General features: G+C 37.7%; 1 protein-coding gene across 2 annotated transcripts in view; it reads right to left on the reverse strand.

Annotated features, from left to right (window-relative positions):
• LOC135468612 (branched-chain-amino-acid aminotransferase, cytosolic-like) overlaps positions 1–2,101 on the reverse strand; it is a 39,824-nt gene extending 37,723 nt beyond the window's left edge. The window contains exons 1-2 of one of the 2 annotated variants that reach the window (XM_064746955.1): positions 1,781–2,101; positions 1,382–1,464 (exon numbers count right to left, since the gene is read on the reverse strand). In XM_064746955.1, coding sequence (XP_064603025.1) covers positions 1,382–1,464; positions 1,781–1,865 — 168 coding nt within the window. In that variant the 5' untranslated portion in view covers positions 1,866–2,101. Of the gene's footprint in view, positions 1–1,381; positions 1,465–1,568; positions 1,640–1,780 lie in introns of those variants that run through there. The other variant, XM_064746956.1, reaches the window with a different exon arrangement.
• Positions 2,102–19,186: the final 17,085 nt, after the last annotated feature.

The raw sequence follows: 19,186 nt of genomic DNA on the forward strand, positions 1-19,186 counted from the left end.
CCAACCAAAACCTTATGTATTCAGAACTCTCATTCTGAAGAGAGTGAGCAAGGTTAAAGAATATGACAGCGTGCATTAAAAACAACAAGCCCGCTTCATCGGATTACTGTTATTTTTCAAACCATTTAGATTTGAGAGTTTCGCCTTAGACAGATTTTGTGCACATCTACCCTCAGTATATTGATTTATTTATTTATTTGACTGGCATTTTATGTCGTCCTCAAGAACATTTCACTTACACGGCAGCAGACAGCATTATGGTGGAAGGAAACCGGGCAGAGCCCGGGGGAAACCCACGACCATCCGCAGGTTGCTGAAAGACCTTCCCACGTACGGCCAGAGGGGAAGCCAGCATGAGCTGGACTTGAACTCACAGGGACTGCACGGGTGAGAGGCTCCTCGGTCACAGCGCCACACTGGCATGCTAACAACCTCTACCACCAAGATCTCTCTACCCTCAGCGTAACAACCCATTCAAAAAGAGTATTGAAAGTACTGCTGAAACAATCTTCGCACCTCAACCATTAACTGCAGGCTCCATATGGCCTAGACTGGCAAAGTGCCATTTTAAAAATAGTACATGTCTCTAGAGCATGTCATAAAACCATTAGGATAATCATGGTGTACTACAGGTACTTTAAAGCATATCCAACTGAATGACATATCTCTGGCAACATGACTTATATTGTGACAATGGTAGAACTTTCAACTGAGAAATTTCCTTGTGGATGTGGATGTAAAAGTATATCGTGAGACTATTACAAATACGTATTCATTTGATCTTTATTTCATTCTTGTCTTTCGATAAAATAAATGTTCAATTCTTTTAGTTTCATAAAACATATATGGATTAAATATTTTGTTTTCATCATACACGAGGTTTTAAAAACTGCGTAATTAACCAGTAGTAGCACTGCGATTTTCGCAACAGCACGCTCGTCGTTGTTGCGCGATACTGCGTCTCGCACTGGGCTGACCTCAAAATGAGGACATTCACCAGTGAGAAGACTGGGTCAAATGGTTATTAGATATGTAGTAGCGGCAAAAGGACTCATGCCGCTAAGCGAGCTGTGACAGTGCGACTGTAACATCAGCAATCTCGTGAAAGCCTGAAACCCAGATCGTCACGGGCTATGACTTCAAACATTCTCATCTTTAAGTTTACGCCTTGCCCGCGAAGCACGGCACAAGGCAAAGGGAGTCAATCAGTCAGCAGCTTGGCTCGTTGCCTTTTTCTTAACTACTCGCTTAGTAACGCAACCAAAACGACTGCGTAACTGTGAATGAGTCCCTCGCGGTGTGTCGGTGAGGTTTATTTTTAGTCACACACCAACAAAACAGCTCATTTCGTGGCTTTGGTTACAATCACAAACTCGTTTACCTGCAACCCTTTTGCGGCCATCTTGTGTAGAAGTGTGAACAAGTCAAGAACGAGCACTCGTGCATGGATCACGCCACAAGGCCCTGTAAAAAATAGACAAACCAATATGTACGGTTTTCAATGAGGTGAACTTATAACTCCAAGAAACAATGCTTTCGCCATCCAGTGTTTACACGAATTGTCGTACCAATAACCCGGATAATTCCGTGTTGTAATAACAATATAGCCTATAGGCCTACGTATTTGCTGACTGAACTATACTAGTATATACCACAACGTTTGGCCCTACTTTTATATATGAGTAGGCGCACCTTTGATGGCGTTTCTTGGGGAGTTTCCAAACTAATCAGCAAAGATAACCTACCGGACATAGGAAAAAAAACAGGGCAACGCACCCACCAGTATCGATGAATTTTGTGCGGATCTTGACCGACTTCGCAATCAACCGGAACTGCAGACAGAATGTGACAAATAGAATGCACATCTAGGTCTATAGAGACATGTATACATATATAGGCTACACAGCAATTAAAGAATGACTTAATGACATAGGCCTAGATAAGATGTCTACACGCCCTCCATGCGTTTTTTATGTGTAATACGTATTTTATTACGCTTTCTGTGCCATATGTCCTACATATGCATGTATATGCGATGGCATAGGCCTACAAAGGGTTTCTTGTATATCATCATGAGCTGTGAATTTAAATACCCGAATGAATAATTAAGTCTTCGTTATATAAATGTGTATACCTCATATATGGCCATAGGCCAATGTGGACAGCTAGATTTCGTTTAACTGACATTAAATATGAATACACAGACAATCATATCGACAATGTAAACAAGATGCGACTGGGTTGGCAAAAACTGAATAGAGACTTTTGTTTTTCTTTGTCGCCTATAGTTACATCACAGTTCCATCCCATATACGACCGTACATGTACGAACATGCATAGACCTACCGATCTGTTCACAGCAGCAGATATAATATACTTATAGCATAGCTGAAATAAGATTTGCTGTGAGATAATTTTGAGTTGTCCATTTCTATATACAGTACATGCAAGGGAGGCGGGTGACTAGTGCACATGCATGCAAGTACCCGAATTCCTCATTCATTTTTATTTTGAATCTGGAAACATTGGTTAGGTTGGCCAGTTTCATCGCTTCACAAAAATGTAATTTTATCTGTCGACAAAGAATACTGCCTTCAGAATATGCTGGAATAAACACCTGGCAAACATTTTAAGAGGTTGAAGAATTGAAGTCTGTGCATTACCTACTATACATGTGCACTTTAAGTGCTGGCTTATGTCGAGATGTTGGTTCAGTCGCTGTGTTTGTGCAGTCTATACTGTATTACAAATTTAAGCCGGGAAAGCAATGACCTTGTAAAAATTGAACAAGGTCAAAACAAAAAAATGAATATGTTAAGTGTATACACAAGTGACATGATTTTGTAGAACTAGTTACAATCGTTGAAGAGTTTTTACAATGAAATTGACACACAGGACGGGAACAGAAGGATGGACGTACTGGTAACATAAGCTACGACAATACCTATAGGCATTTGTCAGGTGAAAAATGACAGTAGGCCTATGCTTGTCTCTATATGTGCGAGAAATTTCTGGATTTCTTCGGATTTGTGCATATGTCCGGCAGTGATCAACTTGAACTGCAGGATTCCAGAAAATATGTTTTTATACACATATACTTGGATCTTGTACACGCCAAAGGATATGTTAACAAACAAAATTTGAGCCTCGAAATTTTGATCTTGAAATTCAAAAGTCAAGGTCACTAATATGTTGGAGGCTACATATACCATACATATTCAGCTGAAATGCTTACTTCCACAAAACCAATTTGTTCAGTCAGCCGTAAACTTCTTTGAGTGTCACAGTTATGGAGTTGACCCTCAAACTTGTTCAACGCTTTGGCGTAAACAAATGGAACGTACAAAAGTCAATACTTATCAAAATTCTAAGTCGAATGAAATAAAGCTGCCATTCCAAATGCATGGTTTGGAATTTAGCTTTAAAAACCTGAGGTTACTTTAAATGGCAAGATGAGCCTCAGTGGCCGAGCGATTAGCGTGCTACAGAGCAGCTCAGTGATTCAGAAGCCCCTCATCAACGTTGTCACTAGCTGTGAGATCAAGTCCAACTCATGCTGGCTTCATTTCCGGACCTGGATTACCTTCCCCCAAATGCTGGCCTCCGCCTTGTATAAGGAAATATTCTTGAATGAGCCGTAAAATCATTTCTGAAAACATTCTACTTGGGGTTTATCCATGCAATTTAAATTGACCCAAATCATGCATGCCTCCCCTCCTTCCAACAGTAGGGGTGCGGTGTACATCGGAAAGAGAATGATGGCAGAATTCCCTGCCAAATCTATATATAACTAAGATCGTACCTATAATTATGCCTTGTTGGTAGATTCTTCACTCCCATGCAATATTTCCATACAATATTTTGATGATGTAAAAAGTTAAGGTGATTGGAATTTGACACCGTATATGGTGGCGAATATTTTATATGTATGGTTGATTTCTAGGAAGGTACATGTATATGGGTGAGAAAACAGTCAAAGCCGCACGCATGGAGAGAAAATGCATACACCTCGCCCCCAGCTGCAGAAGCTGCAGAGCAGGATTCCAACAAGTCACCTAAATAGTCGCCTTCACAATGTCAACGGTTCTGTTTCGCCGATAGTGGTGCGGTCAGTCATGCCTAGAGAGCCCTGTGTTACATGCAGGAACCCATGTCTTATAAAGGACGATATATTATACAAATATTGTCGACATATAAAAATCAAAACATAAATATTACATCCTGATTCAAGTTTTCAAACCTATATTCTCTAAAAACATACTTAAAGAAGGCCTATGTAAGTTCATAAGCACATAGGTTTTGTGGAGTACTCACAATAAAATTATTGGCAATAGACTCGTGGTTCTCAGGAACAGTTTGTTATAACGAGAGTCTCAATGCGTGAATGACTAAATCCTGTTTACACTAAAGTATTTTACACAAACATCGTTATTAATTGGAATTCTTGCACAGCACTCAGTACGGAAGCTATATAAAGTTTATGACAGGTGTCATGTTGCATTGATATTAAATTTAAATACAAATGCACTCTTATATACGTTTATATGCGTTATATAAACATGGCCGCGCATGGTAATTACACGAATATAATAAGCAATATGAATAAGCATTTTGAACAAAGAGAAATACGAACCTCGATAAACCGTAGTCCAGGCTTTGGTAACAAAGTTATGTCGACATGCAATGTTTTTAATGGACTCTGGTAAAAAAAATCGTGGCAACATGCAGTGTTTAATGGACTCTGGTACAAGTAACTCGCGGCCATGTGCACTGTTTCAATGAGCTCTGCTACCGAAGATATAGCCACGCGCACTGTTTAAATAGGTTCTGGTCAGGCATAAATCAAGTAAAATATGTATATAGCCACTTCACCTCTTTTCTTATTTAGATGAGATCACTTCTGATTTTCATCCACAGATATTTAAACCGAAATCGAAACCCTATATATCTTGTCTGGATTAGTATTATAGACGTATGATATATTCGTCTTTATTCACAGAAGCGTTATGTATAAGTCATTATAGAGTATATATATGAAGAGGGAACTTGGCCGTTTGACAACATGCAACGCAATGCAAACTTTTTATATCAGAACTGAAGGTAAAGAATAAGATAACTATTATAGTTCAGAAGGGCAGACCAGTGTATATAGATCTAACTCTGAAAAACTCACGCGGTTAAATTCAAACATCTCTAAACAAACGTGGAAGATTCCATTGGTGCATTCATGGATTTTATAGAAAATAAGTTTGATATTTATTTCAATGCTACAAGATAGTATGCCTTATACAACGAAAATATAAATTTCGGAAGCAAAAGTATGATATTTCATTACCTTTGTTTATCTTTACTAATGCACTTTTTCAGGCGAATTTTTATGGCTACTCCACCAGGCCCCAAATACATGTATACTGTAAGCTGTTATATCCATATGCATTTGTGGCCGAAAATTTAGGATTATTTTGATCGCCTGTTGCATGCAGTACATATATTCATTGGACTTTGACTGACAGTTGCTGTTGGAATTTTCCTATAAATAGCCACTGTTAATCGTTTGGACAGGAGACGTGGGTTCAATCCCATTATCTGACAGGCCAGGACTTTTCAAGATTCCCCTGCATCGCGGAGCTTTGGTGGGTAAAAAGCGGTAGACAGTACGTTCTGCATGCATGGAGTGGCATTACTAATTCTCTAGAGACCACTGGCCTTCCATGCACCAATATGACATGTCATCAGAGGAGAGTTCGCTCCAAATACGTGTGGTTTAAGCCCGTTCACACTGACGAATTTTTGGCCGAAAAGTTACGAACTGACGTCGTAATGTAATCGCGTTTGTATTCGTGATCTTTCGTATTGATTCGTGAGCGGTCGTAGTGAATTTGTGTTCTATACGTTTCATTTCTGCTACAATTAAATAAAGTTCAAAATTTCGTAACTGGACGTGAGTTGGTGATGATTCGTAAGTGTTCGTGTGAAAGCTTTGTAAATATTCGTAAAGCTGTCGGTTGCAAACGTAAAGTTAACTTAATCATCCGGGAAGCATCGCTATGCCGTAACGGGCCTCAACATCAGCCGATAAGGCAGAATAGATATTCTTGCCATTGATTTTCCACCAAAATAATTTCAGCCTTAAAGATTTGGGCTTTATCCGGGATTAGAAAAACACATTATACTGTTACTATATAGTTGCAGGTTTTGTATGACTTACCCCTTGGCTAAAATTGACCGTTGTGGGTTATTGCCGTTGCAGCCACCATTAGCCTGACCGTCCGTCCGTGCGTCCGTCCGTCCTTCTGCCGCTTCAATTCGTTATAAATCAATCTATCCATGACTGCTTGTAGCCAAGCTTATCTAACATATGCCACATGTACACCTAGACATTCGGAAGAATCCTGACCATTTTCATCGACTTTGTTAATTTTCTCACCTTTGTTGGGGTCATTTAATTTATATTTTGTGACTGGATTGTACTCGCCATATATTTAGAAGTTATCGATTGTCATCAAACATGTATCAAATTGCCTGAATATATGTATAGTCATGTAGAAACACCATATTGTTTTTTCACTGGCCTGGACCTCATTTTTCGAGGTAATCGTCGTTGTGTCTGTGTCTGCATTACCTTCGAACAAGATATCTCTTGAAGACTTTCAGAATTAGTTGTCCTCAAACCTGTACCACAGGTGCTCTTATACAGCTATATATAGAAGAACCCAACTGCTTTTCCCTGACCTTGACCAGTTTCGTGAGAATTCCTTACCTTTTAACACACCATTTCTTGTGGTTTAGGTAACCACTTAAACTGAAACACATCGAGGGCATGAGAAGTTACGGTGGAATACGCCAGTCGTAGTTCCAGTCGTGCATGATATAGAGAGCATGTACGAAACAACTCACAACTCACTGAGCTACACACAGTTCCCCATGCATGCATTCAACTGTTCATATGTCATTTTAATTTGAACAGTCACAGAAATATCACATTATAGTTAATAAATCATGTGCACATTCTTATCCCCATTATTGGCATTTCTCCATGTGCGATGCTTGCACGTGTTCCTGATGATTAAATGTGTAGCCCGTCTTGAAAATCTCAATAAATTGGGAATTCTGCCTCGATCAGACAGTTTGCAGGCAGGAAGTTGTGAAAAGGCGTAAATTTAAAGTAAAAAAAAAAACCTTCAGTGCTAATTGGAAACTTTTGGCATCAAAATTGTTTTGGATAAAAGCTCTATGTCATATTCGACATGACATCCTGTTAGTCTAATAAAATCTTTCTGTTAAATAAAATAGTATGTGTGTGTTATATTTAACAAAATAATCTGCTGTAACAGCAGAATATATCCTAGTATCGCTCAGACAACAGACTTACAGTTAAAATTAACACTGAGATTATTTTTTGAGCCGGAGCTGTGTATTTTGCTGTTCATTCTTGCCTCTGCAATGAGGTATTGTGGGCAAAGTGATACGTTATTACTCATGCATTGCAAGAGAACAATGATCAGTTTAACTTACAGCCAAGTTTCAATTGTGGGTCTTAAGTATACCATGTTAATATAAACATTAGCTTATGGATAATGTTCACAATCTTAGTAATTTTCATCGTGGCTGAAAAACTTCCACATAAAATTAATGATATTTATAAAAAAAAAACCTTCATATATACAGTTTTCCATCGCATACGCGTCAGCGACGTGCTATAGCTGTGTCCTTTTTTTAATTTCCCCTTTTCAAATATATACCTATATAACAGCATATATACATGTATATAGCCACACTCAAGTGGGAACATTTAAAGACAAAAGCTGATTTCGCTAGTATGACACACGTCATAAACATGTGAAGGTTTTCGTGGATGAGTTTGGCTTGTTTCTGAGTGTTATTACACACAAGAAAGCTACATGTTTAGGGTTTAGACTACCGTAATGTATTAATGTGCATAAGCTGTATGCGCTTCTCCAGACATACATATACAGTAGAATGACCGAGTTGCAGTTTTCGTGGATGAGTTTGGCTTGTTTCTGAGTGTTATTACACAAGAAAGCTACATGTTAAGGGTTTAGACTATAATGTATTAATGTGCAGAGCTGTATGCGCTTCTCCAGACATACATATACAGCAGAACGACCGAGTTGCAGTTTTCGTGGATGAGTTTGGCTTGTTTCTGAGTGTTATTATACAAGAAAGCTACATGTTAAGGGTTTAGACTATAATGTATTAATGTGCATAAGCTGTATACGCTTCTCCAGAGATACATATACAGCAGAACGACCGAGTTGCAGTTTTCGTGGATGAGTTTGGCTTGTTTCTGAGTGTTATTACACAAGAAAGCTACATGTTTAGGGTTTAGACTACCGTATAATGTATTAATGTGCATAAGCTGTATGCGCTTCTCCAGACATACATATACAGCAGAACGACCGAGTTGCAGTTTCGTGGATGTGTTTGGCTTGTTTCTGAGGGTTATTACACAAGAAAGCTACATGTTAAGGGTTTAGACTACCGTATAATGTATTAATGTGCATAAGCTGCATGCTCTTCTCCAGACATACATATACAGCAGAACGACCGAGTTGCAGTTTTCGTGGATGAGTTTGGCTTGTTTCTGAGTGTTATTACACAAGAAAGCTACATGTTAAGGGTTTAGACTATAATGTATTAATGTGCATAAGCTGTATGCGCTTCTCCAGACATACATATACAGTAGAATGACCGAGTTGCAGTTTTCGTGGATGAGTTTGGCTTGTTTCTGAGGGTTATTACACAAGAAAGCTACATGTTAAGGGTTTAGACTATAATGTATTAATGTGCATAAGCTGTATGCGCTTCTCCAGACATACATATACAGTAGAATGACCGAGTTGCAGCTTTCGTTAATGAGTTTGGCTTGTTTCTGAGGGTTATTACACAAGAAAGCTACATGTTTAGGGTTTAGACTACCGTATAATGTATTAATGTGCATAAGCTGTATGCGCTTCTCCAGACATACATATACAGCAGAACGACCGAGTTGCAGTTTTCGTGGATGAGTTTGGCTTGTTTCTGAGTGTTATTACACAAGAAGGCTACATGTTTACGGTTTAGACTACCGTAATGTATTAATGTGCATAAGCTGTATGCGCTTCTCCAGGCATACATATACAGTAGAATGACCGAGTTGCAGTTTTCGTGGATGAGTTTGGCTTGTTTCTGAGTGTTATTACACAAGAAGGCTACATGTTTAGGGTTTAGACTATAATATATTAATGTGCATAAGCTGTATGCGCTTCTCCAGACATACATATACAGCAGAACGAAAAAGTTGCAGAATATTGAAAGGAAGTTAATATTAAACTTTAACCTATAATATGGAACTTTGGATTGGAGAGGAACATTGAGTTGATGAGCTATTCACGTGATCTGGAGTGTACATCACATACCTTGCCTATACAACATGTTGCACTACATTATACATATGCATGGTCCTTGTTGTGTAGTTTGGAATGGGTATACACATACATACTTATTCTTGTGAAAACAAATATAATTGTAGAACAATATTTACACGTACTAGCACCAAACGGATAAATCACCATGCTTTGAAGATAACTGAAGGAATAGGTCATCGCTAGAGCTAGGACCCTCGCTGCGGACAGGCTAATTATACTCTGAGAGTTATCTCCCCTGGTACGAATGCGCTTTGACATGCTAGGCCCATATTGGAAGCCGTGGGAAGACCGATGTGAGGCCTACACATTTGGCATATTTTGCGTGCATGCTTATCTTAATTTGAACATATCGAATCAACATATCAAATAGAAAAGGAATTCCCAAACGAAAACTCCCGACTAATGCATGTTAAAGCTGATTTTTTAAAAAGGTAACAGCGATAATAAAGTATCATTTTTATATGATCGAAATCTGTCTATAGGTATGCGTGTGCATGTATATGTATTTATCGTATGAAAAAAATCTTGAGAATGTAAATTTTTATCTTATTTTTATTGATTTTTGTAAATATTATATTCAAATATCTGAACACATTTAATCAACACGCATTAATTTTAATTTTTGGCATAGAACTTTTCACTTGCAACGAAGAAAATTGTAATCAAATACTGATCCACAGAACATCGCCCTTCTTTGCATGAATTGTACTGAATATATGAACAAAAAAGAAAACGGAAGGTTTCGGTGTCTTTCATACGCTGTATAGGCCTACGTCTGCATGGTCATATGGCCTATAGACGTGTAACGGTGAGCTAAGACAAACGAAACAAAATAAGACCAGTGGATATATATTCATATTAAGACGTTATTTAATTTAATTTGAATGGGTGGTATGACCTATAGGCCTACTTTATGCGTGCTGAGCCGCGCTAAAGCAACTGGACAACATGCAGAGGAAACCGGGTATAGCATGCAGAAGCCCCGATGATCAGGGCATATCCATGAGGATTTTACTACCTTTTAATTCGCTATATTGCATGGGGTACGTGAAAAATCTGCAGGCTTATTCACAATTCCATAACATGAGCAACACGTCGGTGCAGTCGGTGAAGAAAAAAAATTTGTACCCGTTAAACCCAGGACACGTTGTAATTAAGAGTGACATTTTATTTTCCGCTGTCAACAGGACAAAATGACAAAGAGAAGAGAATTTTCACAGTAATTACAACCCCCTACAACCACAAATGCATCTGTTGTGTATGCAGCAGTTAATTGTCTCAATGCTTTAACCACCAATAAACACGGTCTGTCATATCTAACCTTTTCTTTTCCACCGGGAATAATTATTCGCTTTGATGTATTTTGGGATCGTATTTCTGCTATAATTTGTGTAGGAAACAACCAGCATGCTATATACCGCGCGTGATTCACACATTCCCTTGACAGATCGAGTCATGGGCTTCTTCTTTGTCATATACATGGTTTTGTGTGCATATTTTCTCTCTTTATTTCCACATGCAATTCATGTTGCACAAAAGAAGACAGTGAAATCTATGAAACATCGTGAAAACAGGTATATTTTCTGGTGCCTAATTTTGATCATTTGCAATGAAACACGTTTGCATCTGGACTCTCCAAGAGCCTGTATATTGCATATATCATATATGCATTATACCAAAAAGCAATTACGTCATTGTTCCATCGTTACATCAAATAAATTTCATATCATTCATGGCGGTTTTGTGTCCCAAAACATGACCCTCTCTCCGCCCTGTAAAGAATGGCCTGTAAAAAATTTCACAACATATGTTTATTTTTCCTGTTCAAATGTTCACTCCTTTTTATAATCGGCGCCTTCATATTGAAGGTTTGTACGTGTAAATCGCGAATATAATAAATCTTTATTTGAGCTGGCATCGTGTTATGTTTTTTATGTTTCAAATGTTCACTGAAAGAAAACTTCAGTTTTGATAGTTTCTTTAAGTCAAGTTATATCTAGGTTTTTATTTGATTCGTGTTTAAAACCGCTTAACACTGGCCAGGTTTATAGTTGCACAAAGGCGCACACATGTATATGTATGTAGGCCTAGCACTTATTTGTAACCCGTATATAATTGATGGCAAGTATTTAGACCTATATATTTTGTTTTTAGTGAATAAGATACATGTAGGCCAATACAATAATCCAGCCATAGCATATGTTCGGATGCAGATCACATTATATGGCATATGTAAAAGTGGTGTCTTTCTCAATGTGGACTGAACACACCGCTATTTTAAATATGAATAATGAAGATTGATTGGATTTGATTCAGCATGCATGTATACATGTATGTATACTCTCTGTCCTATATATGTAAGAAATTACAGGAATGCGGCCTCATACGGATGCTGTGTGGATGTCTGAATCCGTCTGAATCTGAAAAGTGCGAACGTCTCCAGTCAGCGAAAGACGCTTTTTCCTTTACGAAATAAAGTTTAAAAAACACAAATAGTCAAAAAATATAATGACTTCTAGTGTTTAACGATAAGGCAGTGCCGTTTTGGGGAATAAGATTAGTAATTCTGCCATGATGTCATATACCGTTATCAAACAAACCACAGAGATATTAGGCTGCATGTGTCTCTTTCGCTTAGTTTTTTGACAGTTTCTCAAAAAGTGCTCACGACACTTGATGAAGTTTTTGCCGGCCGTTGATTGGTCGAGAGAAGTTCGCAGAGTTCGAAGAACTGGCAAAGATGGCTGACGACAGAAACGTGTGTTCCAGGGGTGTGTGATTATTGTATTCCAGTCTCGTAAATTTGAAGCACTACGGCAGATCAATGCTTCCCGTTTACTTTCGGTAAGTATCATCTCGGTGGACATATAGGAAAACAGCCGTGTCATGGCCGAGAAATGCCGCTGACACGACCATCCATGACTATGTAAGCCGGAGCTCGGCGCTGACTCCGCGCCGCCTGAAAGCATAGGACTTCGGCGAGCGAGCTTGATGTAATATTACTGCTGCCTTAAAACGCCTAGTCGGCGACGACGAGAAAAACATATGTTCCCATTGTCAAATAACAAGTGGTATTGTTCTCCTGGCATGGTTAGCCTTAGCAGTCCCCCTTTCCACGCCCAACGAACAACAGCGATTAGATTAAGCAGCGGTGTTTATGGGGAAATGATCGTTCGTGCGACCACAAAACGCTGTCACGCAAATGCTTATCTGGCTGTATATACAAGGCTTGTAGACTAGACTTCTGTAATACGTTACATGATTTGAGTCACACACAGATATAGTGGGTGATCAATAGCAGATACATGTACATACTATTTTTTGTACATACCGGCACCTCCAAATGCTCCTATATACAAATGTTTTTCATGTATTAAAACGCAAATAACAGTGGTTCCCAAAAGATGAAGCTATTTTTTGCACGTGATACTTCAACATTTTCAGTACCCCTGATGATGGCATGATAACATGCTGATGGATCAAGTGAAAAATGGTTTCATCTTTATGAATATCACGACCCGTTATTTGTGTTTTAAATGAATTAGTTGAACGGTATGCACGACTAGATCATTTTTGGCTATTTATTTTGCCATCATCAAGAGAACTACTTGATCTTCTTAGTTTTTCTACAAGTTCATCTTGAGTAGTATGTACTAGTATTAAAACCAAAAGGCCGAATGTTCGCTGGCAAAGTGGCGTGAACTACCGCAGTACAGCTCCACTATATAAACGGGGCTTGGTTTTTTAAATTACATTTTCATAGCATCTTCAGCTGAAATGCATGCAACTTTGATTTAGCTTTAAAGGAGAAGAAAATTTAAATGTCAATCATTGGGAAGAGTATGCATTTCCTTGCAGGTGCATACCATAAAAAAAATTCTAATATGTACCTCAAGTTGATAAATTATAAATCAAGTCAGCACCAACATCTGCTGTAGACAACTCCATTTTGCCTAAGAACTAGTCCTGAAGTCTTCTGTCTTAGGGGGAGAATTGCCATCGGAAACTGCCGAAGTGCACTTCGTACATTTCCAGTAGAACTCTTCTTCCCAGAGGGTAGCGAACAGTACAGTTCGTTTTCCGCTTGATGATCGGAAAACCGGAATGTTCGACGTAGGTTCCCAGGTTACACGGCAGTTTTAACGACTCTCATTGGATCAGAGGCAATATACCCCCAGCATAAATTACAGGGTGTTAAAGATGGCCGACGCAATGGACAACGATTTATGCCAGCTTTGCAGTTTTCAGGCTTTATGTGTATTGCGAGGAAAAATCACAAAATTATGCAGCAGGTACCGCCAGATAGAAAAAAAATGTACTCTTTTTAGCCTATAGTGTCGTTTTTTTAAAGTTTTCTTCCCCTTTAAATTTTATTTTTTTGACTATGCCTATTAAAGGGTGGTGGGTTTGCCCAAGTCCTGGCAAGGTGCCTCCAACAATGAATTGCTTTTCATTTTATTTAAGTGAAAAACTATTGAGTGTCTATAAAACACAAATCTGATAAATATGCAAATAAAACAGAGAGAACTTATTTTAAATGGAACTTTTAAATTTCAGTCTGAGAAATAAGGCATTAAAAACTGAAGTAGTAACAGTTATTAATAACTGTGTATTCATAATAATAATAATAATGATAATAATAACCTTTAAGTAATGATACTCATACTTAGTGTAACTTCATGTTTACATGCAGTTTCCTGTAAGTTTAGCAGGTGTGTTTGTTTTTCACTTAGAATAATTGAATGGTCCTTATAAATAAGTATTTCGTTATTTAGTTTGTGTGTAAGGCTCTGATAAATAATGTTTTACTCATATGTATGCTGTCAGGTTTAAGGGTGGTAGAAACCAGAGAGCCCGACTAAAATAAGTATCTAGGGACCTTGGTGTCTCAGTTGACTCAATCATTCTGGTTTCACTTGACTTGACTGACCAGTAAAATCACAGGCTCCAGTTGGGATTTTCTTGTTTGTTTGAGGCTTTTTGTCAGAAAGTTTGACAATTGCCTGTTCACGATTCATTGTTTACTCCACTTATGAATATGATCACCCATCATATATGTATAGGAGGAAAATTCCTGAGATCAGTGTTTACCACCTATATAAATATAATTAATGAAAAAATACATAAATAATTGTATAAGTAAGCTATGAGTGGACCTAGAGATATATAAAATATACATGTACGCCCTCTGTCCCTTGTGAATGCATGTACATGTAAATGCAAAATGTACAGTTTCGTTCATATTTACAAACTGTTAGTGTAGGTGTAGGATCAGCTCTGGGCCATAAATCAGATATGTGCGTTTACGAATGGAATTTGGTTACATTTGGTTCTACCCTAATAAGTATTAACAGGAAACACGATAATTGTACTTTTGACATTTGTTGTGCTAAATTATAACGACATCATTCTTCTTAAACATTGCAAACACGTGCATGATAGAAAATGAGTTTTTTATCACCTAGTTATTGATGAAATGATATGATATACTGTACGTGTCAGATGGTCAAATGTGTTTGAAGTCAAATTGCCTGTAATTGACATTAACCCAGTAAAACTTTTGTGTTTAAGTGTGCCTGTGTTGATGTATCAGTAGATGTAATTGATGTGACATTATTGTGTACTGATAAGAATTCTATTGATACCAGCCTGGAACTGCTGACTGAAATTGTATACTTGTTACAAATTGTGCTTGTTATGATTCATTGCAATGTACATTGTTACTTATCAAACATTATAACCCTGGCATCCCAATATTCTGTGTTGCAAGTTGAACTTAGTTTGAACTATATTTGTACTGAACAATTTTGGCATTTCTTGTTTTTTTTTTTTGTTAGTGGGCTGCGGTGACTCATGTTAGTGCTTGCTGTCCCTGTGTACATATAAGTGAAATATTCTTGAGTAAAACTATTTATTTATTTATTTGACTGGTGTATTATGCTATGGAAACAATATGATTGATTTGTTTCACATTTGATGACTGTTCCAGTGACCACCAGGGTACATTCAGGGCTGTAAAGGAAATACATGTTATTACAACATAGTACTTCTCATGTACATGTAGCCAAAAGATTTATTTATTTATTTACTCATTTACTCCATAGCAATTTACATAGTGTGACCAGTGTTAGTTAGTACCTGTCCCATTGTTTCCCCCATAACTCAGTGACTCAAGGATTTATTTATATTTAGGCCTAAAGGGGCCAATGTTATCACCTGTCTCAATGTTTCCTCATTTGCTGAGGTGTTTGAGATGTGAACATGTTCAGATTTAAACATGTACAGATGAAGATGGCAGATGTCAATGCAATTTCATATCTGTCAATGTTCCCACTTTTTCCTAGATAGTAAAACATATATTCAATTCATATTAGATGCACAAGGTTGCCAACACTTTTACATTTCCCAGTGTTTCTGATTTATTGAAAGTGACTAAAAGATTTATTATACATAATGCTGTAAACTACTTGTAATATACCTGTATTTATTTTTATGAGTACAGAAAATGAAAGTGAAAATTACTATCATTTATTTAAACATCTGTTTGATTTCCCGTATATCTTTCTTTGGTTTTTGTTTATTCTATTCACTACTGTAATGAAATATTCAGAAAGTATAAGAGAAAATATGTTCAGATGCATTTTGTATCATTTTAAAATATGACTAATAATTCATGTTTTCATTAATTCAAATGTTTTGAAAATAACTTTTACATGTTGGCGTTTCGTTTTAAAAATATATGCATATGTGTGTATATTTGCCCTTTGGCATCCTCTTGCTTATGTACATGTAGTAAAAAAAAGTTTTCTATGGAAAATTCTAAGTGATTTATTTATTTGATTGGTGTTTTACACTGTACTGAAGAATGTTTGTCTTATATGACGGTGGCCAGCATTTTGGTGGGAGAAGACCCACTACCATCCGCAGGTTGCTGGAAGACGTTCCTACGTATGCCTGAAGAGGAAGCCAGCATGAGCTGGACTTGAACTCACACTAACTGCATTGGTGGGAGGCTCCTGAGTCATTGTGGCTCACTGGCATGTTAACCCCCTGGCCCCAACTTCTAAGTACACGTATGCTTGCTTAATTTTAAATTCATCTGAAGTCAAGTTCAAGTTTTACTGTTTCAAGAATACCACTGATTATGATGAATGTGGTTATGTGCATGCGCTGAACTGTTAATCAGAACAAAATCAAGCTTAATTTGAAAGAGATGAGCGTGTAATAACTGTTTTTAAGGTTTTCCTGTTCAGTTTCAATGCGAAATGCACCGTGTCACTGTCTGACTAATGCTGCGGTATTGTTCACAAGTGAAAAGTGGGAAGCTAGCAAATAAAATAAAAGCCTCGTGCAGAGGAAGTTTATTGAGGAGGAAAAAAGAAAGAAACCGAAGCTGTAAAAGAAGAGAGAGTACTGAAGAGGTTTTGTCTGTGTTATAGCTGTATTCTACACTACATACACCTGACAGGTCATCTCGTGAAAAAAAATCTTTCGAAGGCACGAGGAAAATATAAAGCGTGTGACCACACCCCTTCTGTTGATTGTGTACCCACATGACTATCACAAGGCCATGTTCAAAGGCCTGATTTCGTCACATTGTTTGACTAAATAATAGGTACTGGGTAGCCTATAGTCCCTGCGGTATATGAGATTAAATATCATATTCATATAGGAGAGGAGTTGTCGTCATTGTCGGTTCTTAACAAGGCTCGCTCCCAAGGTATACCCACCCCTCACCCCTCACCCCTCTCTCAGAGAGGCCTTCTTTCACCTTACTGTGGACTTTGTACCCCTGCGCTGGGCATATCCCCCTCCTGACACCTTTTTTAGGGTGACTGAGAAACTTGGATTTGTGGTCAAGCTACAGGCTAAGGCACACATGTAGATTGTGTTGATCGATCTTAGCATTATGTTTCATTTTTTGATCTTCACGGGTAGGTACAATAGTGCATTAACAACTGTAAAATTACTTTATTTTTCAATGGTTTCTGACAAGTGCATCAAAACACAAAAAATATTTCTTATCGTTCTTGAATTAATGTGAAGAGATTTTATAAAAAAAATGCCAGGGATTGTCAAAAGATTCAAGGATTTAGTTGTTAGTTTTCGACTTCATGTATATATAAAGCTTTTTAGGCTGGTTGAAAATACTTGTTGTTTCGAGATTGTTTTGACAGTTTACAGGTATCTTTATCTGCATGAATATTTCCAGTAGCGGTCAGTTATATCCAGCTACATCTGGACAAATATTCCCTGGGTTTGAGCGCAACGTTCATGAGGAGTAGGGTTGGGGGTGTTTCATGCATATGTAGATACAGACCAAAATAATCTGAATTAATGTCCTCGTTCATGACTGATTTATCATTTCTCCTTCTGATGCGAAATCCTTTTGAGAACACATAACCTCATGCAGCATACTTCAATTATGTATAGTCACAAACTGATATGACATAGTAAAACCTTTTTTGGAACAATCTTGTCATTTCTGCGTTTCTGTGTAGGCGCGAGGCCCTTCTTGACTCAGATGGTTAAAGCACTGGCTTGCTACAATTATCATTACTTTAAACAGTGTGGGTGCATGTTCAAATCGAGCTCACGGTGCCTCAACTGCTGCTTTAAAATAATGGAGGTTTGTCAGGTACCTAGTGAAATGAATTTGCTTAGTCTGGGGATGCCAGATTTCTTCATTCATAAACTTGACCGCAATCATGTGAACAAAAAATTCTTGCATTTGACATCTTTTTTAACCGACCCCTTTAGTACAGGTGGTAGAGCATTCGCTCTGGTTCGAGTCACACCTAAGAGGAGGTTAAAAAAAGTTAAAAGTTAAAAGAGGAAGTTGTAACTTCCTCGCTTGGCGTTCAGCGTGAAGGGATAGAGCAGAACTGGTTTACCCGTATCAGTATAATGGCTTGGGCAGGGCGACTTACTTGCCTTTGGTAAGGAGTCCCAGTGAAGCAGCACTAGATAAAATAGCGGTGGAAATCCGTCCAGCAAGAAGGAAGCACATTACATGCACTCTAAGGATTCCTCATTGTCAAATGATGGAAAAATTGTTAAGTACGATGTTCAACACCAAGCACTCACTCACTCACTCAGAACTTTATCAAATTCAGTCTAACTACTTTTGATATGGGAATCTTTACTTATCGGGGTTGTGTGTAGACTATCTCAAGTTCATGCCTAATAAAAAAGAAATCTGCATATCCAAGCCCCATTTTATGAGCTTTGTTCAGAGCCAACTCTTCAAAATTTATCAGTAACATCTTAATAAGCCTTAAAAGAAGTGGAAGCTCGGAATAACAGGTTTTGAACTGCCTCCCAATAAAGATCTAAACAAAAAGATAAAACATAAAAAAAGTAATAGAAGCATATTACTTAACACTTTAGATTCCATTAAATAATTCATCTGTTTTGTATCTGTTTCACTATTGTGCACATGAATTCTTTGTTGTCTGTTTTCATGGTGTAAAGTGTGCTGCTTGTTTTGAATGATAGCGGGAAGTAAATGTAACATGAAAACACAGCTCGGTTAATATGTATGTATGTTTATTTTAAGATCTGCATTTTTTAGGTTTATTTATTTTACTTCTAGAAATGCAAATTTTGAATATATAGATGAAATACAGATCGTAAAAAAAAGATAAATCTACGGAGACAGTCTTGCTTCTCCAGTCTTTATAAATGAAACTGTTGATTCCGAATTAGAAATCAGCTGTAGTGATATGAAAATGTCAGTCAAATTAAAAATGAATTAT

The sequence above is a fragment of the Liolophura sinensis genome, chromosome 6, assembly GCF_032854445.1.
Source record: "Liolophura sinensis isolate JHLJ2023 chromosome 6, CUHK_Ljap_v2, whole genome shotgun sequence".
Taxonomy (NCBI): domain Eukaryota; kingdom Metazoa; phylum Mollusca; class Polyplacophora; order Chitonida; family Chitonidae; genus Liolophura; species Liolophura sinensis.